Here is a 24,181-nt window from a genome sequence, read left to right as displayed (position 1 = left end):
CCTGGCTCAACTTTAGCCCATTCCCCCTCGTCCTGTCACCAGGCACGTGGGAGAACAGGCCAACCCCCACCTCACTACAGCCTCCTTTAAGGTATCTGTAAAGAGCAATAAGGTCGCCCCTGAGCCTCCTCTTCTCCAGGCTGAACAAGCCCAGCTCCCTCAGCCGCTCCTCGTAGGACTTGTTCTCCAGGCCCCTCACCAGCTTCGTCGCCCTTCTCTGCACCCGCTCAAGCACCTCCATGTCCTTCTTGTAGCGAGGGGCCCAAAACTGAACACAGTACTCGAGGTGTGGCCTCACCAGAGCTGAGTACAGGGGGACGATCACCTCCCTAGCCCTGCTGGTCACACTGTTCCTGATACAAGCCAGGATGCCGTTGGCCTTCTTGGCCACCTGAGCACACTGCTGGCTCATATTCAGCCAACTATCCACCATCACTCCCAGGTCCTTCTCTGCCTGGCAGCTCTCCAACCATTCCTCTCCCAGCCTGTAGCTCTGCTTGGGGTTATTGCGCCCCAGGTGCAGGACCCGGCACTTGGCCTTGTTGAACTTCATGCAGTTGACCTCAGCCCATCGGTGCAGCCTATCCAGATCCTCCTGCAGAGCTTTCCTACCCTCAAGCAGATCGACACATGTGCATAGCTTGGTGTCATCTGCAAGCTTACTGAGGGTGCACTCAATGCCCTCGTCCAGATCATCGATGAAGATATTAAAGAGGACTGGCCCCAGCACCGAGCCCTTTGATGGACGGCTAACTTCCTGATCAGATCTCTTGGTCTTCAACGTAATCCTAATGATGTTGAACTTCAGTAGCTCCCCTGGAAAAGGAGCAGAGGTGTCTCTGCCTTGCATGCAGTGCTATGGGGATACTGTGCTCTACAGCAGTGAAAGCCACTAGAGAATGAGCTGTGAAAAAACATGACACGGCTGTGCACTTCAAGATGTCTTCTGCTTTTGCCTTCTCGTGGCAGAGACACAGCAATATAAACAAGTCCACAGTCCTGCTGGTATCCAAACTGCAGCTATTCCTGCTAAAAAGGCTTGTGCAGGAGAATTTTACCTCCAATGTAGCTGGCAACTGGTCCTCAGACAGTGCAGTTTGGAGACAAAGTGGAGCTGCTCCCTGCACAGGCTACCCAAACTCGTTAAGGCCTGCTATTCCCTAGAGACCAGTCACCTTCTACGTGCTGCCATCACAAGCTCTAAGCAGAAACTGCAGCAGCAGAGTGTTTTCTTGTGCAACGTGGCTGATCTTGGTTTGGAGAACAGCCCAGAAACACTCTAGCTTACACTCAGCCTCTCTGCTGTCAGGAAGTGTCAGAAAGCCCCAGTTTTTCCACCTGCTTTCAGAGATCAAAAGGACAGTGAAAAAAGGGTTCAGCTCAGGTGCTCTTTGAGGTCATCCCCAGGCAATGAACACGTCTGACTCTGGAGGAAGGCTGGGCTCCTACAGGACAGTTTGGGATCCCTCAGGCAAGGGATGGCTCTGCACTCTTGACAGTGTAAGCAGGTGTGGAACCAGGCAGATGCAGGTTCAAGAGAACAGGCAGGTTCTCACACAGCCAAACTCATGTCTCTGTGACCTGCCAGGGTCATGGAGTGGGTCCTCTATGGGGTAGAGAGGTGTCAGTGAAACTAGTCACGTCTGTCCTCGATTCTTAAACCCTTCTTCTCCTGCATGTGCCATCAGAGGGCAAGCCCATTCCTTGCTTTCCAGGCAGACAGTAGAAAACTAAGCTAATTCCTGACAAATGTAGTCATTGTGAGCCTGAACTGCATCAGAAGACACTTTTGGGAGGACTGGCTGTCTCTGCAGCAAAGCTTTTGAAGGTCAGCCAGTCCTGACAAGTCACTGGGACAAAACAGTATTTTACAGACATTCCACATAATAGCTTCTAAAGATGTTCTCTGAGATGTGGTCAGAGGAGATAGCTGGTCCAAAGGACCAGGATTAAACCTGCAAGGGCAACCTGCACTCCCATCAGAACATGAGAAAGCCCCAGCCAGGAGGATGATACTAGAGCCCCCTCCCCAGAACATTGTCTCCATAGCACCTGCCAATAAGGGCTTTCCTCTTCTTTGGAGACATTTTACCCACAGCACTGACCCTGCAGTGCTGCTGAGATGCACACACCAAGGATTCAAGCTGTGCCATGAGGCAGGACAAGCTGGATGGCACATGAACACAGAGGAAAAGCACATGCCTGCAGCTACAGCCCAGCAGCCAGCACTCACCCACTACCTCCCAGGTCCCACATCTCCTGGGACTCTCCTCAGGCTCGCTCCCATGCTAACATAGCAGATACTGACAGGGCAGGCCTCATTCCTCCTCCAGTGGACACGACTTTTACAGAAATCAAAGACTCTTACATCCCCATCACAGCTCCCTTCTTCCAACTCTGTAGTGAGGCAGGTGAAGATTTGAGGAAAAATAAACAGGAGCACACAGGCTGGGGCAAGCTATGCTGCTTTCGTTATTTGAGTGTGATTGAGCTGTTGCTAACAAGTTTTCCACAATCCCATAGTTAAGTAACATGCCTTTGGAGAAGAAAAAAAAAAAAGCATAACAGAGGGGAAAGGAGAGGGGAGAAAGTAAAGAATCACCATGGTCATCCTGTCTCATAAGTCAATTCAGTATGAGGAGTAGCTCTCCCTGAGCATATCTATAACTCTTCCCTGGCTTCCGCTGAAACAAGCTGCATTCACACAGACTTGCCCAGCTCACAGGACAGCCCAAAGAGCCCAAATGCATTGTGGTGTCTCCTGAGGGGCATGGGCCTGCCTGGGGCTCATCCCAAAGAGTCCCTCTCTATGCTCAAAGGGCAGGCAGCCACAAACATCCTTTTCTGACAGTCCCCTCACCCATGCAGCAGTGCTGATTCTACTCATGAGGAAAACACCCCCATGACACTGTTCAATATTGCCAGATGTCTCTAATGGGATTTAGACTATCCTCCACACCCTTATGTCAGCTACTTTTCCAGTCACCCTGGGGCTCTCATTATAATCGCTTTGGTACCACAGAACAGCCTGCTCTCTTACAAGGACTTTACAACTGAGCTGATGTCCCCCTGACTGTATGACTGTTCCGAGTGTTTTTCCTCAGCTTCCCCATGTCAAAAAAGCTCATCTGGGACAAAGAAATTGAAAAGCTTTGACTTGGTTAAAAGGGGAAGGAACCTACAGCATCAGTCGGTAGGTCAGCAAGCCCATGGCCTAGCACTGAGGAGCAGGTGACAGTTGCTTTTCTGCTACCAAGAAAGGGATCTAACACAGTCCACGTGACTTACAGCTTTTGTTAGCAAAATGTCCTCCAAGGTCTGTACACACACCCTTTTACCAAGCTGTTTCTAGAAGACCTTAAAAACAACTGGCATTGGGTGTTTGTGTTGGGGTTCTGGGGGAAGGCAGACAACAGTGACTACATGAATTGCTCTTGTGGTCAACCTTCCTCTGAAAGCTGGCAGATGATGCTGATGTGTGCTCTGAACAAGTACAACCCCAGCCTCACTGCTTCCCTACTCAGGGAGATAATAGGCAGAAGAACAAACATTGCAAGAAGAATAGGTCTGCTGCATCACAGGACCCTTCCTCCGACAGTGCAGAAGTGTGGACCACATCCCTCCAGGCTGGTCCTGCAGCACACCAGCAGATCCTACATAGTCTATTGTACAGCCTGTGGTTCACCTGCTACCATGGGTAGCCAAAAAGAGAACCTGTGCTGCTCCAGAAATATATGGTCTTGTTTGCTAAGCAGCACCAAGCAAGTCCAGCAACAACTAATTCCTGCTCCAATGTGAACAAGCCTTCTTCATGTGTTCCAGTAGTCACCATTTCTGATTGCAATGCTTTCAGTGGGGGCAAGCGAGCAAATTCTGGCTCATCAGGTGTTGTCACTAACCACCTTAGAAAAAAGCACCAATACAACTTAGTTTTTTTATATAGCCATCAATGTATCTTGGGCTTCAGGTTTTTGTCTTAACAGAACAAAAGTACTTTTTGCATGAGTGGTACATCACACCTCAAGGAATGAGACACCACCATCAGCCCACCCACAGAGCCAGGACCAGCGTCTGACCCTGTGGGTCAGGCCCTCACTAGCTGAACACGTTACAGTAGCCTAAGGGACTTGTCATTTCTAGTCTGCAGCTAGTAAAGTCATAGTCCTTGACTGGACTCCTCCTCCCACAACATACCATATCCTCCACTTTGAACTGAGGAAAACAAGGCAACATGGTAATGAAGCTCTGAAACATTTCAGGAGGTGCAGTCTGTGTCAGAAACACGATGTGTCCCAGTCATTGCCCTCAAAAAGTGCTTCCAAGTCATAGCATTATTTTCTTCTTGTTTTTCTTCTTGTTTAAAATGAAAAAAAAAAAAAAAAACAATATTCAGCACTGTTTTTTTGTTTTGTTTTGTTGTTGTTTTTTTTTTTTTTAATATCAGGGAGAATTACCACTTGCCTTTCTGACTCTGTAAAACAAACAAACAAAAAACCAACAGCCAAAAAAAAACCAACAACACTACTGCCTTTTAATCTTAATGAAAACCCAGGTTTTCACCTAAAAACAAGTGCTGCCAGGAAAACAAACAAACAAACAAACAAACAAACAAAACGAACCAGCCAAAAACAACAACAACAAAAAAACCCTGTCCACCTTCTTGAAGTCAAAAGCCTTCACCACAGAAATACCAAGCACTTTGGCAATCCAGGAAAGACAAGAGTTTCTCCTTCAGGCCTTCTTGCTGGTGAACCCTGCCTGATGAATATGCTGCACACAGAAAAGGATTTCCAGGAACATCAGGGATATCTAAAGACACACCACTCATGTTGCCTCTACTTGGATATTCCAAATACCCCTGGAAATCCTATGGTCTTTCTATTTTCCACAGTGCTGGTCAGCAATGATCAGGTTTTCCTCAGACTCACTCTGGCTCACCCAGACCACAGCATCTTCACAGGTGCCTGTCACTTGGGACAGAGCTTCTCAGGGCCCCAGATTCACCTTTCAGTTGCTCTTCACAGGGGAACCCGCCTTGCAACATAGAATCATAGAATATCCCGAGTTGGAAGGGACCCAAAAGGATCATCAAGTCCAACTCCTGGCACCACACAGGTCTACCCAAAAACTCAGACCATATGACTAAGAGCACAGTCCAATCGCTCCTTATACTCCAACAGGCTTGGTGCAGTGATTATTTCCATGGGGAGTCTGTTCCAGTCTGTGACCACCCTCTTGGTGAAGAACCTCTTCCTGACGTCCAGCCTAAACTTCCCCTGCCTTACCTTAACACCATTCCCGCAGGTGATTACGGAGAATAGGTGAGTGCCTGCCTCTGCACTCCCCCTCGCTAGGAAGTTGTACACTGTGACGAGGTCCCCCCACAGCCTCCTCTTCTCCAGGAGGAACAGGCCAAGCGACCTCAGACACTCTTCATACATCTTCCCCTCTAGTCCCTTCACCATCTTCCTCGTCCTCCTCTGGAGGCTCTCCAACAGTTTTGCATCCTTTTTGTACTGTGGTGCCCAGAACTGCACACAGTGCTCGAGGTGAGGCGGGACTAGCACAGAGTAGAGTGGGACAATCACCTCCCTCAACCAACTAGTGATGCCGTGCTTGATACACCCCAGGATACGGTTGGCCTTCCTGGCTGCCAGGGCACACTGCTGGCTCATATTCAACTTGCTGTCAGCCACAACCCTCAGATCCCTTTCTGTGGGGCTGCTCTCCAGTGTCTCATCGCCCAGTCTGTACATATAGCCAGGGTTGCCCCATCCTGGGTGCAGGAGGACCCGGCACTTGCTTTTGTTAAGCTTCATGTGGTTGATGATCGCCCAGCCCTCCAATCTGTCCAGATCTCTCTGGACAGAGATGATTAGCAGATGTGTCCAGTGGAGCAGCATGACCTGGGGACGAGTTGACCATGGAGGAGAGGAATGTTATGAGACCGCTCAGCCTGCACACACACCGTACACTGGCAGAGGTACAGACTCAGCCCTGCTAAGGTCCTGTGCAAGGTGGCTCCATGCCCCACCCCAGAGGAGGAACTTATTGCAGCAGAACAGAGGAACGGACGCAGCAGCTATTGACAAGCTGAAAGATGAATCTGAAGGTCCAAATGAGCCATGCCCTCCACAGGAATTACCTAGAGTAGCCACTGCCCAAGAGGCCCAGAAGAACCACTGCCATTTGGAATCTTTAAGCAAAATCCAAGTAATGCTTGGCAAGATCTGAGGAGGCAGGAGCACTTCTTGCGGTTTGCCTGAGAACAGGCACAAACAGCAAGCTGACAGCGTGCTACCAGATAGTCGTTAACACAGTCCCTCTCATTAGCCTGACCACACTTACTACTGGTGCCCAGAAGCTGTTACTGAACACAAGCTGTTGGCTGCTGTGCAGCTCAGCCAACCTGCAGGGCCGTGCCAGCTGTTGGCTTTCTGTCAGCAGTCATTTGCAGTAGTTTGGACTATACCATTACACCTTCATACTACTTTGGTTTAAGAACTTTCTGCAGACCTAAGAGGATTCAAGTCCAAATTAGTTTCAAAATACAAGGTTCTAGGCATAGTATGGAAAGAGTTTAGGCACTGAATAACAACATTAGCAAAGACCTCACATTCCTGCCTTGCGCACAGATTCAGAACAGAAGAAGAGAGTAGTAAGAATAGTGCCATGGGCCACTACACACAAACCAAAGAAAATTATACATATTTTTGAGCAAGGGGAGAAAGGAGAAAAATCAATGCCTCTCTTCCTGAATAACTTTCACTTCTAGAACTAGACTTGTGTGGAAGTGTGTGAACAGTGTGACCAGCAGGGTTAACAGTGTGACCAGCAGGGCTAGGGAGGTGATCGTCCCCCTGTACTCAGCTCTGGTGAGGCCGCACCTCGAGTACTGTGTTCAGTTTTGGGCCCCTCGCTACAAGAAGGACATGGAGGTGCTTGAGCGGGTGCAGAGAAGGGCGACGAAGCTGGTGAGGGGCCTGGAGAACAAGTCCTACGAAGAGCGGCTGAGGGAGCTGGGCTTGTTCAGCCTGGAGAAGAGGAGGCTCAGGGGCGACCTTATTGCTCTTTACAGATACCTTAAAGGAGGCTGTAGTGAGGTGGGGGTTGGCCTGTTCTCCCACGTGCCTGGTGACAGGACGAGGGGGAATGGGCTAAAGTTGCACCAGGGGAGTTTTAGGTTGGATGTTAGGAAGAACTTCTTTACCGAAAGGGTTGTTAGACACTGGAACAGGCTGCCCAGAGAAGTGGTGGAGTCACCATCCCTGGAAGTCTTTAAAAGATGTTTAGACTGATTAAGGAGGTATTGGGGAGGCAAGGACAATCCCCAGACATGGACTGTATATCTCGAAACAAGACACTGAAACTCATGATAAGGAAGCGGCAGACGGACAGAGAAACAAACGTAAGGACTATAAATCTCAAAACTGGACATTGGAATTCATTATAAAGATACAACAAACGGAAGAATTAGCAACAACCAGCTCTTGCAATTAAGAAACCTGCCAATTCAGCAGATTCCTGACCAAAGGTGAAAAGTACACTGTGAGGAAGACTCGGGGTCTTCCTCCCAAAGACCCCTGCCCACATCCCAAAGACCCCTGCCCACAGTTCTTGGAAGGCTCTACGCAGGCGCAAGGTGCCAAAAGGCTAATTAGCATGAGAAGCGAGGGAAGGCGGGGATAGGTAATGCATATGTATAGGTGCTTGTAGAATATTGATAGATTGATTGTATAAATTCAAGACTGCTTTCCGCTTTAGGTATGCATGATAGGTGGAGAGATCCCCCGTGCATCCAGCGCTGCAATAAAGAATATACCACTTAAAGGAATTTCGGCTTCGATCTTTGAATCAAGACGTAGAGCTTAGGGATATGGTTTAGTGGGGACTGTTAGCGTTAGGTCAGAGGTTGGACTCGATGATCTTGAGGTCTCTTCCAACCTAGAAATTCTGTGATTCTATGAAGACTTTGATCCCTTCAGTTATATTTCTCTGGACAAGAACTACCAGCATATAAGGAAATGTTCCCCTTTAATTTCACACAATCACAGAATTGCTCAGGTTGGAAAGGATGTTGGAGGTCATCCAGTCCAACCCTCCTGCCCAGTAGGCTCACCTATAGCACATTGCACAGGATGGCATCTAGATGGGTTTTGAATATCTCCAGAGAAGGAGACTCCACAACCCCTCTGGGCAACCTGTTCCAGTGCTCTGTCACCCTCACAGTATATTCAGCTGGAACTTGCTCTGTTTCAGTTTATGCCCATTGCCTCTCGCCCTGTTGCTGGGCACATCTGAAAAGAAACTGACTCCATCCTCTCCACACCCTCCCCTCAGATATTTATATAGATATTGATGAGGTCTCCCCTTGGTATCCTCTGTTCCAGGCTAAACAGGCCCAGTTCTCTCAGCCTGTCCTTGTGTGACAGGTGCTCCCGTCCTCTAATCATCTTAGCAGCCCTCATCCAAACCCACTCCGGTACTTCTACGTCCCTCTGGTACTGAGGAGCCCAGAACTGGGCACAATACTCCACGTGTGGCCTCAATAGGGCCAACCAGCTGGGGAGGATCACCTCCCTTGAGCTGCTGGCAACACTCTTCCAAATGCAGCACCTGCAATTTGCACAGCATGGAGGGAAAACACACACACAAAACAATCCTGTGCAGAACTCCACGTACTGGCACTGATCTCCATGTTCTGGTGCAGACCTTGAACCGAGAAACATGCCTCTGAAATTCAGCACTCTGGAGTATTCCCAGTATCTTCCTGTGGTCGCTCATGCAGAAGAAAACTAACCTGATCATACACAAGCTCAGGGCAGGCAATGTAACAGGTTCCTCCACGTCTGGAGGTGGTCTTTACTTGTGCTTGGGGTTTTATCAAGCTTGAGGACTATATGTTGGGAAACAACTTCTGCATAACCTTTCAGTAAATGATATGAAAGGAAGATTAAAGAAAGGAAAACCACACGCACTTAAAGAACACTGACTTGGGAATGTCATGCTGCATACAGAGCCATTCATTTCACAAGCAGCCTAGGAATCCTCTTCAGTTTTAACAGTATCAAGCTCTTTGGAAGCATTACAGCCCAGATGGCTAAGCAGCACTAAACACACTGCTCTATTTGCTGGCAGTTTGCTTAGAGAGTAATTTACTAAAACTTAGATGGGTGAAATCACCTAGGGATGGTTAGATAAATTAGATAGCACTACGCTTGGAAGCATGTGCCATATGCCTGATACCAAAGGCTGCATTATGGAAGCAAAGGAGTCTCTATGGCAAGCTCCACACTTAACTGCAGGCCCAGCTGCAACTGAATGCTTGCAGTTCTGCTGCCCAGCTGCTCTTCCCCACAGCAGCCATAATTGGCACAGAATGCAGCTGAGAGGCTCTGGTGGAAAAGAATTTCACTTGCTATTTCCTGGAAGTTTTCACTGGCTTCTTTCAAGCCTCCTTTTCTTCCAGAGCACTCCTACCCCAATAGTCAATCTGAGAAATCTGAGAACCCATCTCCACACTGCCATCTCTACCATCCCCTTTTGCACAATGGGGCCAGCACCTCTTTTTCAGTTATGCTGAGTCCTTGCAGATGGTCCCAGTGCCTCTTTCCCCGCCTCCCCCCCGGTCTTCCCACCCAATTCAGTCCCTGAGCTTACTCATCACAGGAAATTCAGAAACAGAGAAATGGACCACAAGTGAAGTGCCTCTCTAGTTGATGTCAGGTAAAATGTACACAGTGAGAAAAGTTCCGCTTTGCAGGCTTCTAGATTTTTTTTTCCCAGCTTTGATTTTTATCAGGTTGTATGATAGCCTTCTCAACATTTCATTATTTGCCTTGTTACAGATCACCCAGTATGGGAGTGGGAACTGCAACAAAGGAAAAATGGAGAAAATGGTTCACTGAGGGCTTCGTATCTCACATCACTACACTTCATCTCCAGTTCTGCAGATTTTTCTGTGTCAATAGGACTGCTCCTCCAGGAGGAGACCCTTATAGCTAACACGCTTCCTGGTCTTACAGCCCCTTTAGACCATAGGTCTGATATATATCTCACAAACAGGTAAGTCTGGAACCCAAATCTGCCACGAAGGAGAAACTTCAGATAGTTGCCCATTGCTTTAGTTACAATCATCTTCAACAAAGCACACAGAGTGTTATCAAAAATACAGAAGGTAGAGATCAGCACATACATCCAGAACAGGTTTCTCAGGTGGAATGTGGCAGGTGTGTTTCAGTGCTTAGATAGCCACCATAAGCACATACAAATGGAGCAAATCCGATCAAAATCCATAGCACCTACCAGACAAACACGCACAGGCTGTCTGATCCTACCTACTGTCCTCTGCAGAGTTCTGATTTCTGCATGTCATCAGACCCACAGAGACCCTGCCTCTGCACAGCAACACCAGTGCCCTTGGTCATGAAGAACCCCTCTGGAAACCAGTTTACCCACCACTCACATGTTAAAGCCACTTTGACTTCAGCTCCCTCAACCTCAGGTAAAATTTCTCTCATAATATTTTCCCATTGCGGTTAAAAAGCCAGTATCATGGACTGAATTCTACAACTGAAAGTCTTCTTTGAGAAGAGGGGAGCATCTATTGCTTCTTCCCATGCAAAGGAAAATTAGCTCACAGCGTTTGGTGTGAGAGTGAGATCAGGCCAGAAACAACTAAACAAGTCACATGCAGACAGCCACTCAACATTCAAGGTCGTTAGCATTTCATTCAGACTGACATAACACAAAAAGCTGCCATGCAGGCAGGCATGCATTTTTTTGGTTACGAGAGAAGAGCAGGACGCTAGACCACACCCCAGAGCTGCTGTTTTTCTGCTGGACCCGACTCAGAACGGGGCAACCTCTCCCGCTTTGTACTGGGCTGACCACTGCCAGCAAAGCCACCGCCATGGCTCTCGCGCCTCTGCCGGCAGCTTTGGGCCGGACATCTCCGAAGCCAACCGAGCACCAAGATACCAACTCGATACCAAGACCGGGAGAAGCCGCGCTGCCATCGCCCCCCACCCCCGCGCCCCCTGCCTTGCAGCCCAGGACCCCGTGCGCGCACCCCGAGCTGCCCCGACGGCGGCGGCGGCGGAGCCGCGGCTCGGGCGGCGCCGCTGGGAGCGGAGCTCGTTACCTGCTGCGCGGAGGCGAGCGCAGAGCCGCCGGCGACAGCGGGACAGGTGCGGCCTCTGCCCGGGAAGGCGGAGCCGGGGCGGGGGTGGTGGGGGCGGTGGGGGCAGAGGGCACCGCCCCCGGCCCGCCCCGCGCAGGAGGGCACAGCGGGGGTCCCGGCGGCCCTCGGCTCCGCGCCGCCCCCTCCCGTCCCTCTTCCTCGCCGCCGCTGGGCCCTGCTCGGTCCCGCTGCCTGCCCCTTCGGGGGCGGCTGTCCCGCTCTCTCGCACCCCGCAGGTCTCCTCCGCGCAACCTCGCGCTGCCTGCTGCACCTCCGCTATTTCTGAGAGGCTCTTTCTGACTATGCTCCACGTCTCCGAGCAAGTCTCAGGTTTTCTCAGTCTCCGCAATGTCTTGAAGAAGACAAATCCAGAATCCTTACAGAGGTGAATGCGCTGCAACTCTTTGCCCCAGGTAAAAGCAGCAGTGAGACTGGGAATGCGTTCCCCAAAGGCAGACACAAAACACATTTACACAACATACCTAAGTGGCCGTCTGCTCAGGGAGATGAAAACAGATGCATTAAGTACTCATAGAAACACAAACAGCACCAGCGGTCTCATCCTGTTCTCGCTGGATGGTTGGCATGAAGGTCCATTACTGAGAAAATGATATATATATATATACGTATGCACACGTGCATGCAGATATGTGTGTTAGAATTAGAACACTTATATTGGATGGGACCTTCAAAGATCATTGAGTATAGATGCCAGACCTCTTTCAGGGCTAGCCTAAAGTTAAAGCAGTTATTGAGGGCACTGTCCAAATGCCTGTTCAATACTGACGTGCAACCAACTCCCTAGGAAGCCTGTTCCAGCGTCTGACCGCTCTCATGGGAAAGAAATTTTTTCTGACGTCTGGTCTCAGCCTGCCCTGGCGCAGCTCTGTGCCATTACCGCGTCTCGCCATCAGCTACAGGGAGCAGAGGCAGGCACCTCCCTCTGCACTTCCCCCCTCCTGGAAGTTGCAGAGCGCAAAGTCACCCTTCAGCGGCTTTTTCTCCAAGCTAGAAAACCTGAGTGTGCTAGGAGACAAAGCTGTGCATTTCTAACCTCACCTGCAAGGGAGACCTCCCTCCCTTAGTAGCACCTCTGCCTCTGGTTCCAGCTCCTGCTCACAGGCAGCTTAACCCCTTCTGCACCCAGGCCTCCTTGCCAGGTTGTTCCTGGGTCACAAATCACCAGTTGTACCAGCAACTGTGATCTGAAATTTCCCTTTATGCCCCTTGGTCCTGCTTGCCCTGGTTGCTGGCGCCAGCAGGTGGGAGCCCCTTGCAGCAGCAGCACTGCTCCAGCTGCTGGCACAGCGCCACTTGCACACACACAGCTTCACACAGGCACTGGCACACAGCTGCCCAAGGCTGCCCTGGTCCCCCCTCAACAGCCAGTCCCTCCGGTGGTCTTAAGCCTTGAGACCCGCACCCCCTGGCTCCCCAGCCACATCCCCTCCTTGCCCACTTGCCCGGCTGGATCTCCACTTGTGCTTGCACACTCACGTGCACACCCACACTGCTCCAGGTGCTGCACCACTGACACGTGGGCCCTGTGACCCTGTGCACACATACACTCCAAATAGAGACCCTCCCCCAGGAAAGCAACTAGAAGTGCAGTTCAACTGGGAGGCAGGACAGGCTGCCCCGATCAGGCAGATGGCATAAGAGGACAAGCATCCTGACCGGCAAACCATTTATATGCTGCTGGCCCTTTTTATCCCATTATCTCTCATTTTTCCCACATTTGTTCACCACAGGCTATCACCATCCCTGCCCTTCCCCACGTTTATTCCTGCCCTGAGCACCATGCAATAAGCCCTCTGCAATCTTGAAATGCTCTTCTCCTGCACGCCATAGCATTTCCCATGTTCCTGGCAGGGACCCTCCTAGGTCCCAAGGGTGCTTGGGCTCTGACTCCCATTGAAGTGTTTTATGCCTGGACCCTGGGGCTGAGGTTCTCCTGAGAAAGCTCTGGGAGGGTCCTGGGTAGGGTACCCCTTCTGCTGAGTTCCTAATTTGAGTTTCCACCTGCCTTTGTGCTCCTCTGCTCCTCTGAGCATGTGGAGACAGACCTTTGTTAGGCTGATGGCTCCTGGGAGTAAGTGGCACAAGATGTTATTTGAGTTCCTCCCCCACCATTGCCTCTCCGTGCTCCTCTGAGTGTGCAGAGCAGCTTCTATCACATAACACGGTGTGCTGTGCTCTTTCTCCTGATGTGGACAAAGAAAGTGGGTGTAGGGCTGCTTGGTGATTGTCCAGCACTGCACAAATGGGTATACAGGAAGCCACATCCACTGTGTCAGCTCTTCCTCTCCATCTCTGACACTAGCCTCCCCTGTAAAAATGTCCTGTTCTGTATTTAAACTCCTCTGCTACTCTCTGCAGCCCTTTATTTAGGATAGGGTTGGACAAGAAAAGAGTCGCCTACTGAAAGGTATTGATTTTTTCTGTTTTGTGTCTTTCTGGTTTTGCTTTTTCATACTCCCTAATTAGCCAGAGTATTTCCGCACTGCGGGTCCTTCTGCCTTTACCTTTGTTCTTTTTTGCTCCCGGCTCAAGAACTGCTCGTCTCCCAAATCAACACCGATTGAAACTATGATTATTTTTCTCTTCTGCTGTTGTAAAAGCTGAATTTGTCTGTCACTGTTCATGACCAGTACTCTTTTGTGATTGCTGAACTTAGCCAAAATTACATTTGCTCCTGCCATCTGTAACTAATATAGCATTAAATAGTGCCCTGGAATAGGTTTTGCATCAACTGCTGTTCATGTACCTTTCACGGACAATGGACAAACATACATCTGTACCTATCAGTGCCGATAGATGATGTTTCCAAAGCAATCTACACAGGAAGCAGAATCTTAATTAAAAACAAAATTAAACAATAGTTGTCTTTCATGTCTTTTCATGAAAAGTGGAATCCATTAAAAAGATGAATCAGAGCTCCATGTCAAACTATCAGATGCATTAGGTATCTACCTGTGTACATTGTAGAGCTGAACATGTAGTTTTCCTCTCTCTGAGTATTCCAAGTTTCAGAAGTTTGGGAAACATCTATCTAAAAAGGCATGAGACATTTTATCTCTCAGCAGTATTCTTCCTTGCCTGTGTATTCATCATGTCAGAGCTGATCTATAAAAGCCTTCCATCTGGGGAAACATTGCAAAACCATGTGGAAGCGTCCAAATGGTTGATTCTGAGATGTTCTTCTGAAGAATGCAAGAACAGTTCAGATGTGTGGGGGTTAAACTACATGGCCCACAATTTGGCCTTGAAACTTGTGACTTCCTTCTTACACCTTTGACAATGTATTTCAAAGACAGAAAGCTCAAAAAGGAACCCACACATTTTATATCTGTTGTAAAAGGCAAAAAGGGGAGAGAGTGACAAGAGAGATGCTTCTGCTAATGAAAGTGACCAGAAAACATTCCCAAGTGACCAGAAAACATTTCTCCAGAAGGTTCAGGCTCACTCAAACTGCAGACACACAGCATAATATTCTGTCATTCTTAAGAGTAGCAACTGCTTCTCAAAATCATCCACACAAATGATACAAGTGATGTTCCCTTTCTTGTTCTCCTCAGTATAAAGTGCATTAAACTTTCAGAAGACATCAGAAATAATTTTCAATCATGTCTGGGCAGAACAGGAGGAAAAGCCTTCCCTTGGAGTCCTAGCAGAGCTAGGGTACCCCCTTGGAGCTGTAGTCCCAGGCTAGAATAGGAAAACAGGACTGGCCGAAGGCCTGGGGTGTTGGGAACATCCCTGGGATTCCTGAATCAAGAACCGATGGGTGATTTCAAACTGTCTGACCTCACCTGGGTTGACTAATGCAGATTCCAGCCTGACTGGTCAAATAACACTTCTCTAAGCATTGTCTCTCAGAAAAGAAAACATACTTTGCAGGTGCTTACTTTGGCACCAAAAAGCTCCTTTGCACAAACAAGAAGACCCCCGGACTCAAGGGCTGTCAAAGGATCCCCACTGATACACTCCAAGACAGAAGCCCCTGCCCAGCCCCTTCTGGAAAAGGTAGCTTGGCCTTGTGGGGGGTGGACACCCACCCTACCCTGACCACCCCACAGACCCTGCCAGGAGCATGGGACATGCTATGGCGTGCAGGAGAAGAGCATTTCAAGATTGCAGAGGGCTTATTGCATGGTGCTCAGGGCAGGAATAAACGTGGGGAAGGGCAGGGATGGTGATAGCCTGTGGTGAACAAATGTGGGAAAAATGAGAGATAATGGGATAAAAAGGGCCAGCAGCATATAAATGGTTTGCCGGTCAGGATGCTTGTCCTCTTATGCCATCTGCCTGATCGGGGCAGCCTGTCCTGCCTCCCAGCTGAACTCCACTTCTAGTTGCTTTCCTGGGGGAGGGAGTGTCCTTTTCATGTGCAGGTGTTTTATGGCATTTCAGAGACAGAAAGAGAAGCAGAATAAAGTTGTTTGGGCCATCTGAGTTTGTAGGAGTGCTGAGGGTGTCTGTCTGTGTTGGTGTGTGTGGCCAGCCATGTACCTAAGTGTGTGCATGCACCTTCTGGTAACACACATTCAGATTTGCTCCTGGCAAATCCTGGAGATGCAGCAAACTTGCCACTCTTGAGCTGCTGGATCCATCATCCCCTGACAGGGAACAGCCAAAGATCATGTCTTTGCTGATGAGGCAGTTGCAGCACTGTGGCAGAGGCACACAAGGGAAGATTGAAGCATTACCACTAGTAGTACCCAGTAGTGGTAATACTGAAGTATTTCCTGAGTATCTGTCCAGGTGTGTTTTTTTCCCCATATTATCCACTTGGTTTACGTAACACAGGACAGTGGGCCTGAATGCTGCTTTATTTGTTGTTACTTGGTCTGCAGGAAAATAACATCTCTCCCACAGTCCTAATGTCACCTAAGGATTCCAGTTTCTTCAGGAGTACCATGTTGAATATACTCCTGCATGAGAATTTATGCAGTCTCCTTCCTTATGCCTAACAGAGGTCACTGCAAGATAGTATTTTAAGTCTCTTTCTCTGATTAAGCTCCTTACCATTCTGCTTCCCCTTCAGATTAGGAGTTGACAGCACTACTGCAGCAGAGCATTCGAAAGAGTAATGTAATTTCCATTTTGGTCTCTGTCATTCAATGCAGTTATCTGTGCCAGAACATCTTCCCCCCTTGTACAGTCACCAAAAGAACCCTGCTTGGCTCTGCTGACTCTCCTGGACCTAAGAAGCAGACATGAGCTGCAATCCATGGCAGAGCTTCTGGCTGGAATTAGTTGAGAGGACAAGATTTCCAGTCCGGTGAATTGAGAAGCAGAGCTTTAACTGTGCATAGTTAGATGCCTATCTTGCAGACTTTGTCTCTTCAGTGACCTGGGGATGGTTTTACCTGCTGCAGATATGAAGAGAGGGACTAAACAGAGGGAACACTGTGCCCCCTCTGGGTGTCTGTTACGATAGCCCTGGATGGTATGACTGCTGTGAACACTGACTGGACACTGATGTTGCTGTACAGCTGCCCCTGACACACCATGTACAATGTCTGGATTTACATGTGCACCATTTGAGTAGATACACTGGCTAGAAACTTGCAGAATCCCTACATAATAGCCATTGTCATCTTCCATGGAAAACAAATGCAATTAATAAGAAAGCTATCCAATATTGACTGGCCCAAAAGAAAAGAGCTTGCACAATGACATGGCAGACCAAGCCTCAGAGGCAATTCTGCCAGTGCCATCCTGTCTGGGAGGGTCTGCCACAGGCTGGCTTAGATACCTGTATCTTCCCATGTGCCTGTGCAGTATTGTCTGCAGAAGATACATGCTGTAGTTTAACACTGGTGAGTAGCTAAAAACCACACAGCCACTCTCTCACTCCCCCTTCTCAGAAGAACAGAGGGAGAAAATATGATATAAAAAAAAAAAAAAAAAAAAAAGTGGGTTGAGATAAGGACAGGGAGATTGCTCACTCATTACTGGCATGTGCAGAACAGACTCAGCTTGGGGAAGACTCATTTAATTTATTGCCAATTACTAATAGACTAAAGCAGTGAGAACTAAAAGCAACCTAAACCCACCTTCCTATCACCCACTCTCTTTTACCTCTCTGCCCAAGCAGTGCAGAGGAACGGGGAATGGAGGTTGTGGTCAGTCCAGAATATTTTGTTGCTCTCTCACCCAACACTACAGAGGACAGGCAGGTTCTTCAGGGACCTTTGGCAGAATGAGGACTGGCCACAGGTTTGTGGTTATAATTATACATATATATATATATAAAGAGATTAACAATTAACATATTTTATTATCTACAATTTCCAGCACCTAGCTGCACAGAATTTCTAGAACTACAGTAGAATTACTAGTTACACAGGCTTTTCAGTCACCTGGACCCCTGCAGATTGGGTCAAAATCTTATCAACCGGTGCAAGATACAAGCATAACCTAGACTCGGGATTTACATAAAAGAACAGGAGTCACTCAGTCACTGCTCAGAGGAAGAAGACAACAGCAGAGGTGCCCCTGTCCACTGAGAGACCACAGGTTTTGCCACCCAGCAGCAGCTCCAGTTTAAGACCTCCTTAGGGCTGGTAGCCTGCTGGCAGACAGTGCTCCTGGTGCTGTTACGCTTCCCTGAACCAGAACCCATGCTAACCTATGCTACTAAGTTCTACATCTACACATTTCATTAAGACCTCCAGGGATGGTGACTCAACTGCTTCCCTGGGCAGCCTGTTCCAATGCTGCATAAGCCTTTCAGTGAAGGAATTCCTAATATCCAACCTAGACCTTCCCTGGCACAACTTGAGGTCATTTCCCCTTGTCTCATCACTTGGTGCTTGGGAGAAGAGCTCGATCCCCACCTCGCCATAGCCTCCTTTAAGGGAACTGTGAAGTACACTAAGGTCTCCCCTGAGCATCCCCTTCTCCAGGCTAAACAATGCCAGCTCCCTTAGCCACTCCACATTAGACTTGTTTTCTAGAATATTATGGATATTTCACATATTCTTTGTCATGCTAACCATACTGTCAGGGATCAGGAGCAGGGAGCACCAGTCACATACTTCTTCACGGTCACTCTCTGCCCATGCGCCATGTGGGGTCCCTCCCATGGGATGCCATCCTTCCCAAATTGATCCTACGTGGGCTTCCCACAGGAAGTGGGAGCTCTTCAGGAACATCTCCAATATGGGTCTGTATCATGGGGTCCATCCCTCAGGAGCAAAATGCTGCAACATGGGTCTCCCGTGGGCAGCAACTACCCCCAGATCCCCTGCTCCTGTGTGGTCTCTTCTCCACAGGCTGCAGGTCATTCTCTGCAGGGCGTCTGGAGCACCTCCTTCCTTCCTTCTACACTGATCTTGGTGGCAACAGGGTTTCTTCTCTCTCAGTTTCTCAGTCCCCTCTTCCAGCTGCTACAATGCAGCATTTTTATTTTTTATTTTTTTAACTGTTCTTAAACACCTCCCAGAGGCACAACCAGCATCACTCACTGGCTCGGCTCTGGCCAGTGGCAGGTCTATTTTGGAGCTGGCTGGAGCTGGCTCTGATCTGACATGGGGCAGCTGCTGGGCTTTGCTCATCCATGCCAACCCTGCAGCCTCTCCCACTACCAAAACATTGCCATGTAAGCCCATTGTATATGCATCAGCCCTAGACTCAAAACACACATGGAGAGGTGGCATGGCCGTAAACCAAGCCTGAGAAGCGGGGAGGCATCAGTAGAGTGGATGGGAACTGTCCCTTCAACTTGAAACAGCACTGACATTCATTTGTTTTCAGGCTGGCTTAATGAAACGCAGAAAATGTATCTTTGCACAGTCTGACTGACTGTGCGGAGCCCATAGAGAGAGATTACAGAACTGAAATTTATTGGCCAGATGAAGACAGACAAATTCTTTTTGCTTTCACAAAGGTAAACACTGCCATTAGTGTATGTATCAATATTGATCCTTTTGATGGGGCGAAAGGGTCAACATAGTAGGTAGCACAAAGGCTCCAGCATTATCTACTTTGCCTCCCCCTTGTGCTTCTGCAAGTCTTCCCCTGGGTCTCTGAAACCTCTTTGGTATGCATCAGTGATAAACATCCTGATCTGACTCCAGCAGTGAAGGTTTCTGGTACTTCTCTGTATCTTATTAGCAGGTGCTCAAGGGGCTAGAGAAAGCTATTGTTGCCTTGCCTAAAGGGAAGGTGTGCTGTCCTTTCAGGTGGCTGATGAGCCATCTCCTGGATGTTGGAGCAGCCCTGGAGAAACACCCCAGAACAGTGTGTGCAGGTCCACTTCACAAAGCATCCTCATTAAGGAGGATCAAGGTGTCTTGTCAAGTTCCTTTTCCCCCACAGAAGCGCTTGAGATCTCAGATGATTAGATCTGTTGTACTTTCTTTTAGGGCCTTGCCCTAAAACTCTCGGGAGGACAGCCTTTCAGCTGCGGTAATGAGGAAGGGCTGCCCATTCATTCGGACTAGGGACTGCAAGCGAGTGTCCTGCAAGCTGGGCAAAGTCCCCGTTCGGAGTAGGGTGGTTTGGGAAGGCTCCTCCTCGGCTATCCTCTGCCAAAGTCAGGGTTCCTGTGGTAGCACCTAAGGGCAGAGCAGCTTCCCCAGGCGGCAGGGATGCAATGAGCCCCGGAACCCACCGGCACAAACAGGCAGCCGCCCGCGCGCCCTCCGCCTCAGCCGCCCCCCGCCCCCGCGGCCCCGCCCCGCCCCGCCCCGCCGCAGGGCGCCGGTAACGCCGCCGCCCTCCGTGCGCATGCTCGGAGCCCGCCCCGCTGCCGCCTGTCCCTGCCCGGCAGCCGTAGCGGCGCGGGGCCGGCGGCATGTTCCGCATCGAGGGGCTGGGGCCCAAGATGGACCCGGAGGAGCTGCGGCGGAAGATGCGCCGCGACGTCCTCGCCTCCGTGCGCAACTTCCTCATCTACGTGGCGCTGCTGCGGATCAGTGAGTGCGCGGCACCGCGCCGGGCCGGGCCTTGCTGCTGGCGGGCTGCGCGCTGCGGCGGGGCCGGGCGGGCGGGGGCCTCGGCGGTCAGAGGAGCGGCGCCAGGTCGGGGGGAGGGAGCTGGGTGGCGGAGACGCAGCCCGTCTGGGTGGTTGAGGTGCGCTGCAGCTTCGCGGCAGGCTCGTTGATGCTCCTTCTGTTTTCTCTTTTCAGCTCCTTTCATCCTGAAGAAGCTGGACGGTGTATGAACAGTGTACGAGTTACAAAGAAGACGCGGCTTCTGAAAACATTAAATGAACTGTAGCTGCTTTCCCTTTGTTGTTAATTAAACGCTGTGCAAGAGACAGTCCTAAATGGCTTTAAAAATTGACATTTAAGCATATCTGACCTGAAAATGATAGCTTGGTTGGGAGTGTGGGGAAGATGTCTGTTTTTCCTGCAGCTGACTTCTGGTCGCAGAGTACTCTGTACTACAGGAAGCAGTATGTTATGATGGAATACTTCTGGTACTGTTTAAAAAACAACAACAACAACAAAAACACCTCCATCTTCTTTTTGTATAAAGTGCTAGGACGTTGCTTTGTTATGCATCTGCCTCTAAATTGCCGCATAGCTATTAATATTACTGAACCTGTCTGTATGAGAAATTAGGTTGTTAATCCAAGTCAGAAAGTTGATTTTAAGTAAATGGAAGAGCAATCCTATCAATTAATGAACAACTCTGGTACTGATTTATTTATAAAGTCTCCCAGGGGGAGCAAAGTCACTCCCATAGTAAGCAAAAAGAAGGATTGATACCACCTGATCAAACTGAACAGGTACAAGTCTGGGGGGTTGATGATGTGCATCCCAAGGTCCTGATAGAACAAGCTGATGCAGATGCCAAGCCTCTCTCCATCCTATTTGAAAAGTCCAGCTATCTGACCCAAGGAAGCCAGCTGATGTAGTCTCTCTGGATTTCACTAAAGCATTCGATACTGTCTCACAGAACTTGTCTGGACAAAATGACCAGAGAACAGTTAGATAAAATCATAGTAAGATGGGTGAACAATTGGCTGACAGGTGAGACCCAGAGGGCTCTTGTAAATGGGGTTACATCAGGCTGGTGATCTATCACTAGTGGGGTTCCCCAGGGCTCAATTTTAGGACCAGTCCTCTTCAGTGTTTTCATAAACGATCTGGATGAAGGACTTGAAGGATTTTTGAGCAAGTTCACAAATGATTCCAAACTGGATGGAGTTGTTGACTCTGTCAAGGGTGGTGAGGCCTTGGAGAGAGATCTGGACAAATTAAGAGAACTGGACAATCACCAACAGTATGAAGTTTAACAAGAGCAAGTGCCAGATCCTGTACCTGGGAAGGGGCAACCCTGGTTATACGTAGAGTGGGGGATGAGAGGCTGGAGAGCAGCCCTGCAGAAAGTGATCTGGGGTTTTTGGTTGACAGCAAGCTGAACATGAGCCAGCAGTGTCCCTTGGTGGCCAGGAGGGCCAACCATACCCTGGGGTGCATCAAGCACGTCATCGCTTGCTGGCCAAGGGAGGGGATTGTCCCACTCTGCTCTGCGCTGGTGCAGCCTCACCTCAAGTACTGTGTGCAGTTCTGGGCACCAGAGTATAAGGAAGAAAGACATAAAACTGTTGGACAGTGTCCAAAGTAGGGCAATAAAGATGGAGAAGGGTCTAGTGGGGAAGATGTAGGAGAAGCAGATAAGTCACTTGGATTGTTCAGCCTGGAGGAGACAGCAGGAGACCTCATTGTGGTCTGCAGCTTTCTCACAAGGGGAGAGGAGAGGCAAGCACTGGTCTCTGCTCTGGTGACCAGCAACAAGACCTGAGGGAATGTCAGTGTTCACCGAGAGGGTGGTCACGCACTAGAACAAGCTCCCCAGGGAAGTGGTCACAGCACCGAGCCTGCCAGAATTGAAGAAGCGCTTGGACAGTGCTCTCAGGTGCATGATCTGATCTTATATTATTATTATTTCACTATTTTGTTATTATTTTGAGTGGCTCTTTGGGGAGCCAGGAGTTGGACTTGATCCTTGTGGGTCCCTTCTAACTCAAATATTCTAAGATTCTATGATTCTATGAAGTCTGTTGGGCCTGATGACATGCATCTCAGGATCCTGAGGGAAATGGCTGATGTCGTTGCCAAGCCTCTCTCCATCCTACCTGAAAAGTCTTGGCAGTCAGGTGAAGTAGCTGGTGACAGGAAAAAGGGAAACATCACTCCCATTTTTAAAAAGGATGGAAAAGAGGACCCTTTTTTAAACTAAGAGAGGGGAGACTTAGATTAGGGGTTAGGAGGAAATTCATCACTGTAAGCATGGTGAGGCACCGGAACAGGTTGGCCAGAGAAGGAACCTGTGGATGCCTCATGCCTGGAGGTGTTCACAACCAGGTTGGACAAGGCCCTGAGCAGCCTGATCTAGTGGGTGGCATCCCCGCCTATGGCAGGGGGATTTGAATTGGATAGTCTATGGTCCCTGTCAACCCAAGCCGTTCTATGGTATGATTCTAAGGCCCTCTCTCATTCACAGTACTTCATAAGGCACTCTGACATAGTCCATTGTCTTAAACTAATGTGAGAAAAATGCTGGCATTCATGAGACCCTTCAGAGAGATGAGGACAAGACCCACCCCCAACAGGTGGCAGATGGGTACTCCAAACTTAAGAAGTGTTGGAAGAAGCTGTCCCTACATTGCTATCAGCAAGGAAACAGATAGTGAACTAAGTTACCTGAAATGCAGTATGACAATAGAGAACCTAAGCGTGGGAATGCAGAGCCATGTCTGCTTTAAAATGCTTGAAGTGGTCTTCCTGTACAAGTTCCTACTCATACCTTTCTCCAAGTGATGCCAGGAGTGGGCACTTTATTCAGTTCATGGGATAGATATGGCCAGGCCCCCGTGACATTGTGAATTTTCTTCGGTAACGGAATGAGCACAGGAGCTGGAAGAAACTAAACACTTACCTAGAGGTGATGTGGCTACCTGGCATGGCTAGCATTCTCCCCGTGTTATGGCTGATGCACCAGGCAAGCTGTCTTTGTGCAGGCGGGCGGGGTGTGAAATCATCTACTGGCAGAAATAGCTTGGGCTTTCAACTCAGCTGCCAGGGAAGCTCACATTCTTGTGAACCAGAACTAGGTGATTTGCAATTTCTGATGTTTAAACATGAAAAGAGACTGTCAAAATTAGAATCATAGAATACCCCGAGTTGGAAGAGACCCATAAGGATCATCAAGTCCAACTCCTGGCACCTCACAGGTCTACCTGAAAGTTTAGACCATGTGACTAAGAGCACAGTCCAATCACTTCTTAAATTCTGACAGGCTTGGTGCAGTGACTAGTTCCCTGGGGAGCCTGTTCCAGTGTGTGACCACCCTCTCGGTGAAGAACCTCTTCCTGATGTCCAGCCTAAACTTCCCCTGCTTAACTTGACACCATTCCCACGGGTCCTACCACTGGTGATTACAGAGAATAGGTGAGTGCCTGCCTCTGCACTCCCCCTCGCTAGGAAGTTGTATGCTGTGACGAGGTCCCCCCACAGCCTCCTCTTCTCCAGGAGGAACAGGCCAAGTGACCTCAGACACTCTTCATACATCTTCCCCTCTAGTCCCTTCACCATCTTCATCGTCCTCCTCTGGACACTCTCCAGCAGTTTTGCATCCTTTTTGTACTGTGGTGCCCAGAACTGCACACAGTGCTCGAGGTGAGGCGGGACTAGCACAGAGTAGAGTGGGACAATCACCTCCCTCAACCAACTAGTGATGCCGTGCTTGATACACCCCAGGATACGGTTGGCCATCCTGGCTGCCAGGGCACGCTGCTGGCTCATATTCAACTTGCTGTCAGCCACAACCCTCAGATCCCTCTCTGTGGGGCTGCTCTCCAGCATCTCATCGCCCAGTCTGTATATATAGCCACTGTTGCCCCTTCCCAGGTGCAGGACCTGGCACTTGCTCTTGTTAGACTTCATGTGGTTGATGATCGCCCAGCTCTCCAATCTGTCCAGATCTCTCTGCAAGGCCTTTCCACCCTCATCAGAGTCCACAACTCCTCCAAGTTTG

At 49.3% G+C, this 24,181-nt stretch overlaps 2 protein-coding genes across 2 annotated transcripts in view; one reads left to right on the top strand and one right to left on the bottom strand.

Moving 5' to 3' along the window:
• LOC116501097 (FERM and PDZ domain-containing protein 1-like) overlaps positions 1-11,204 on the bottom strand; it is a 41,302-nt gene extending 30,098 nt beyond the window's left edge. Inside the window, 1 exon segment of the mRNA XM_032206495.1 lies at positions 11,144-11,204. The gene's annotated coding sequence lies outside the window, so the exon portion shown is untranslated.
• Positions 11,205-19,930: 8,726 nt separating this feature from the next.
• Positions 19,931-20,825, top strand: TOMM5 (translocase of outer mitochondrial membrane 5). Its single transcript, XM_032205754.1, has 2 exons — positions 19,931-20,109; positions 20,323-20,825. Exons 1-2 carry the CDS (start codon positions 19,989-19,991, stop codon positions 20,355-20,357), a joined length of 156 nt encoding a protein of 51 aa, XP_032061645.1. The 5' UTR covers positions 19,931-19,988; the 3' UTR covers positions 20,358-20,825.
• The last annotated feature ends 3,356 nt before the right edge of the window (positions 20,826-24,181 follow it).

This window comes from Aythya fuligula, chromosome Z (genome assembly GCF_009819795.1).
Source record: "Aythya fuligula isolate bAytFul2 chromosome Z, bAytFul2.pri, whole genome shotgun sequence".
Lineage (NCBI taxonomy): Eukaryota > Metazoa > Chordata > Aves > Anseriformes > Anatidae > Aythya > Aythya fuligula.
The sequence above is the reverse complement of the archived record's forward strand: the minus strand, read 5'-3'. Positions and strand labels throughout refer to the sequence as shown.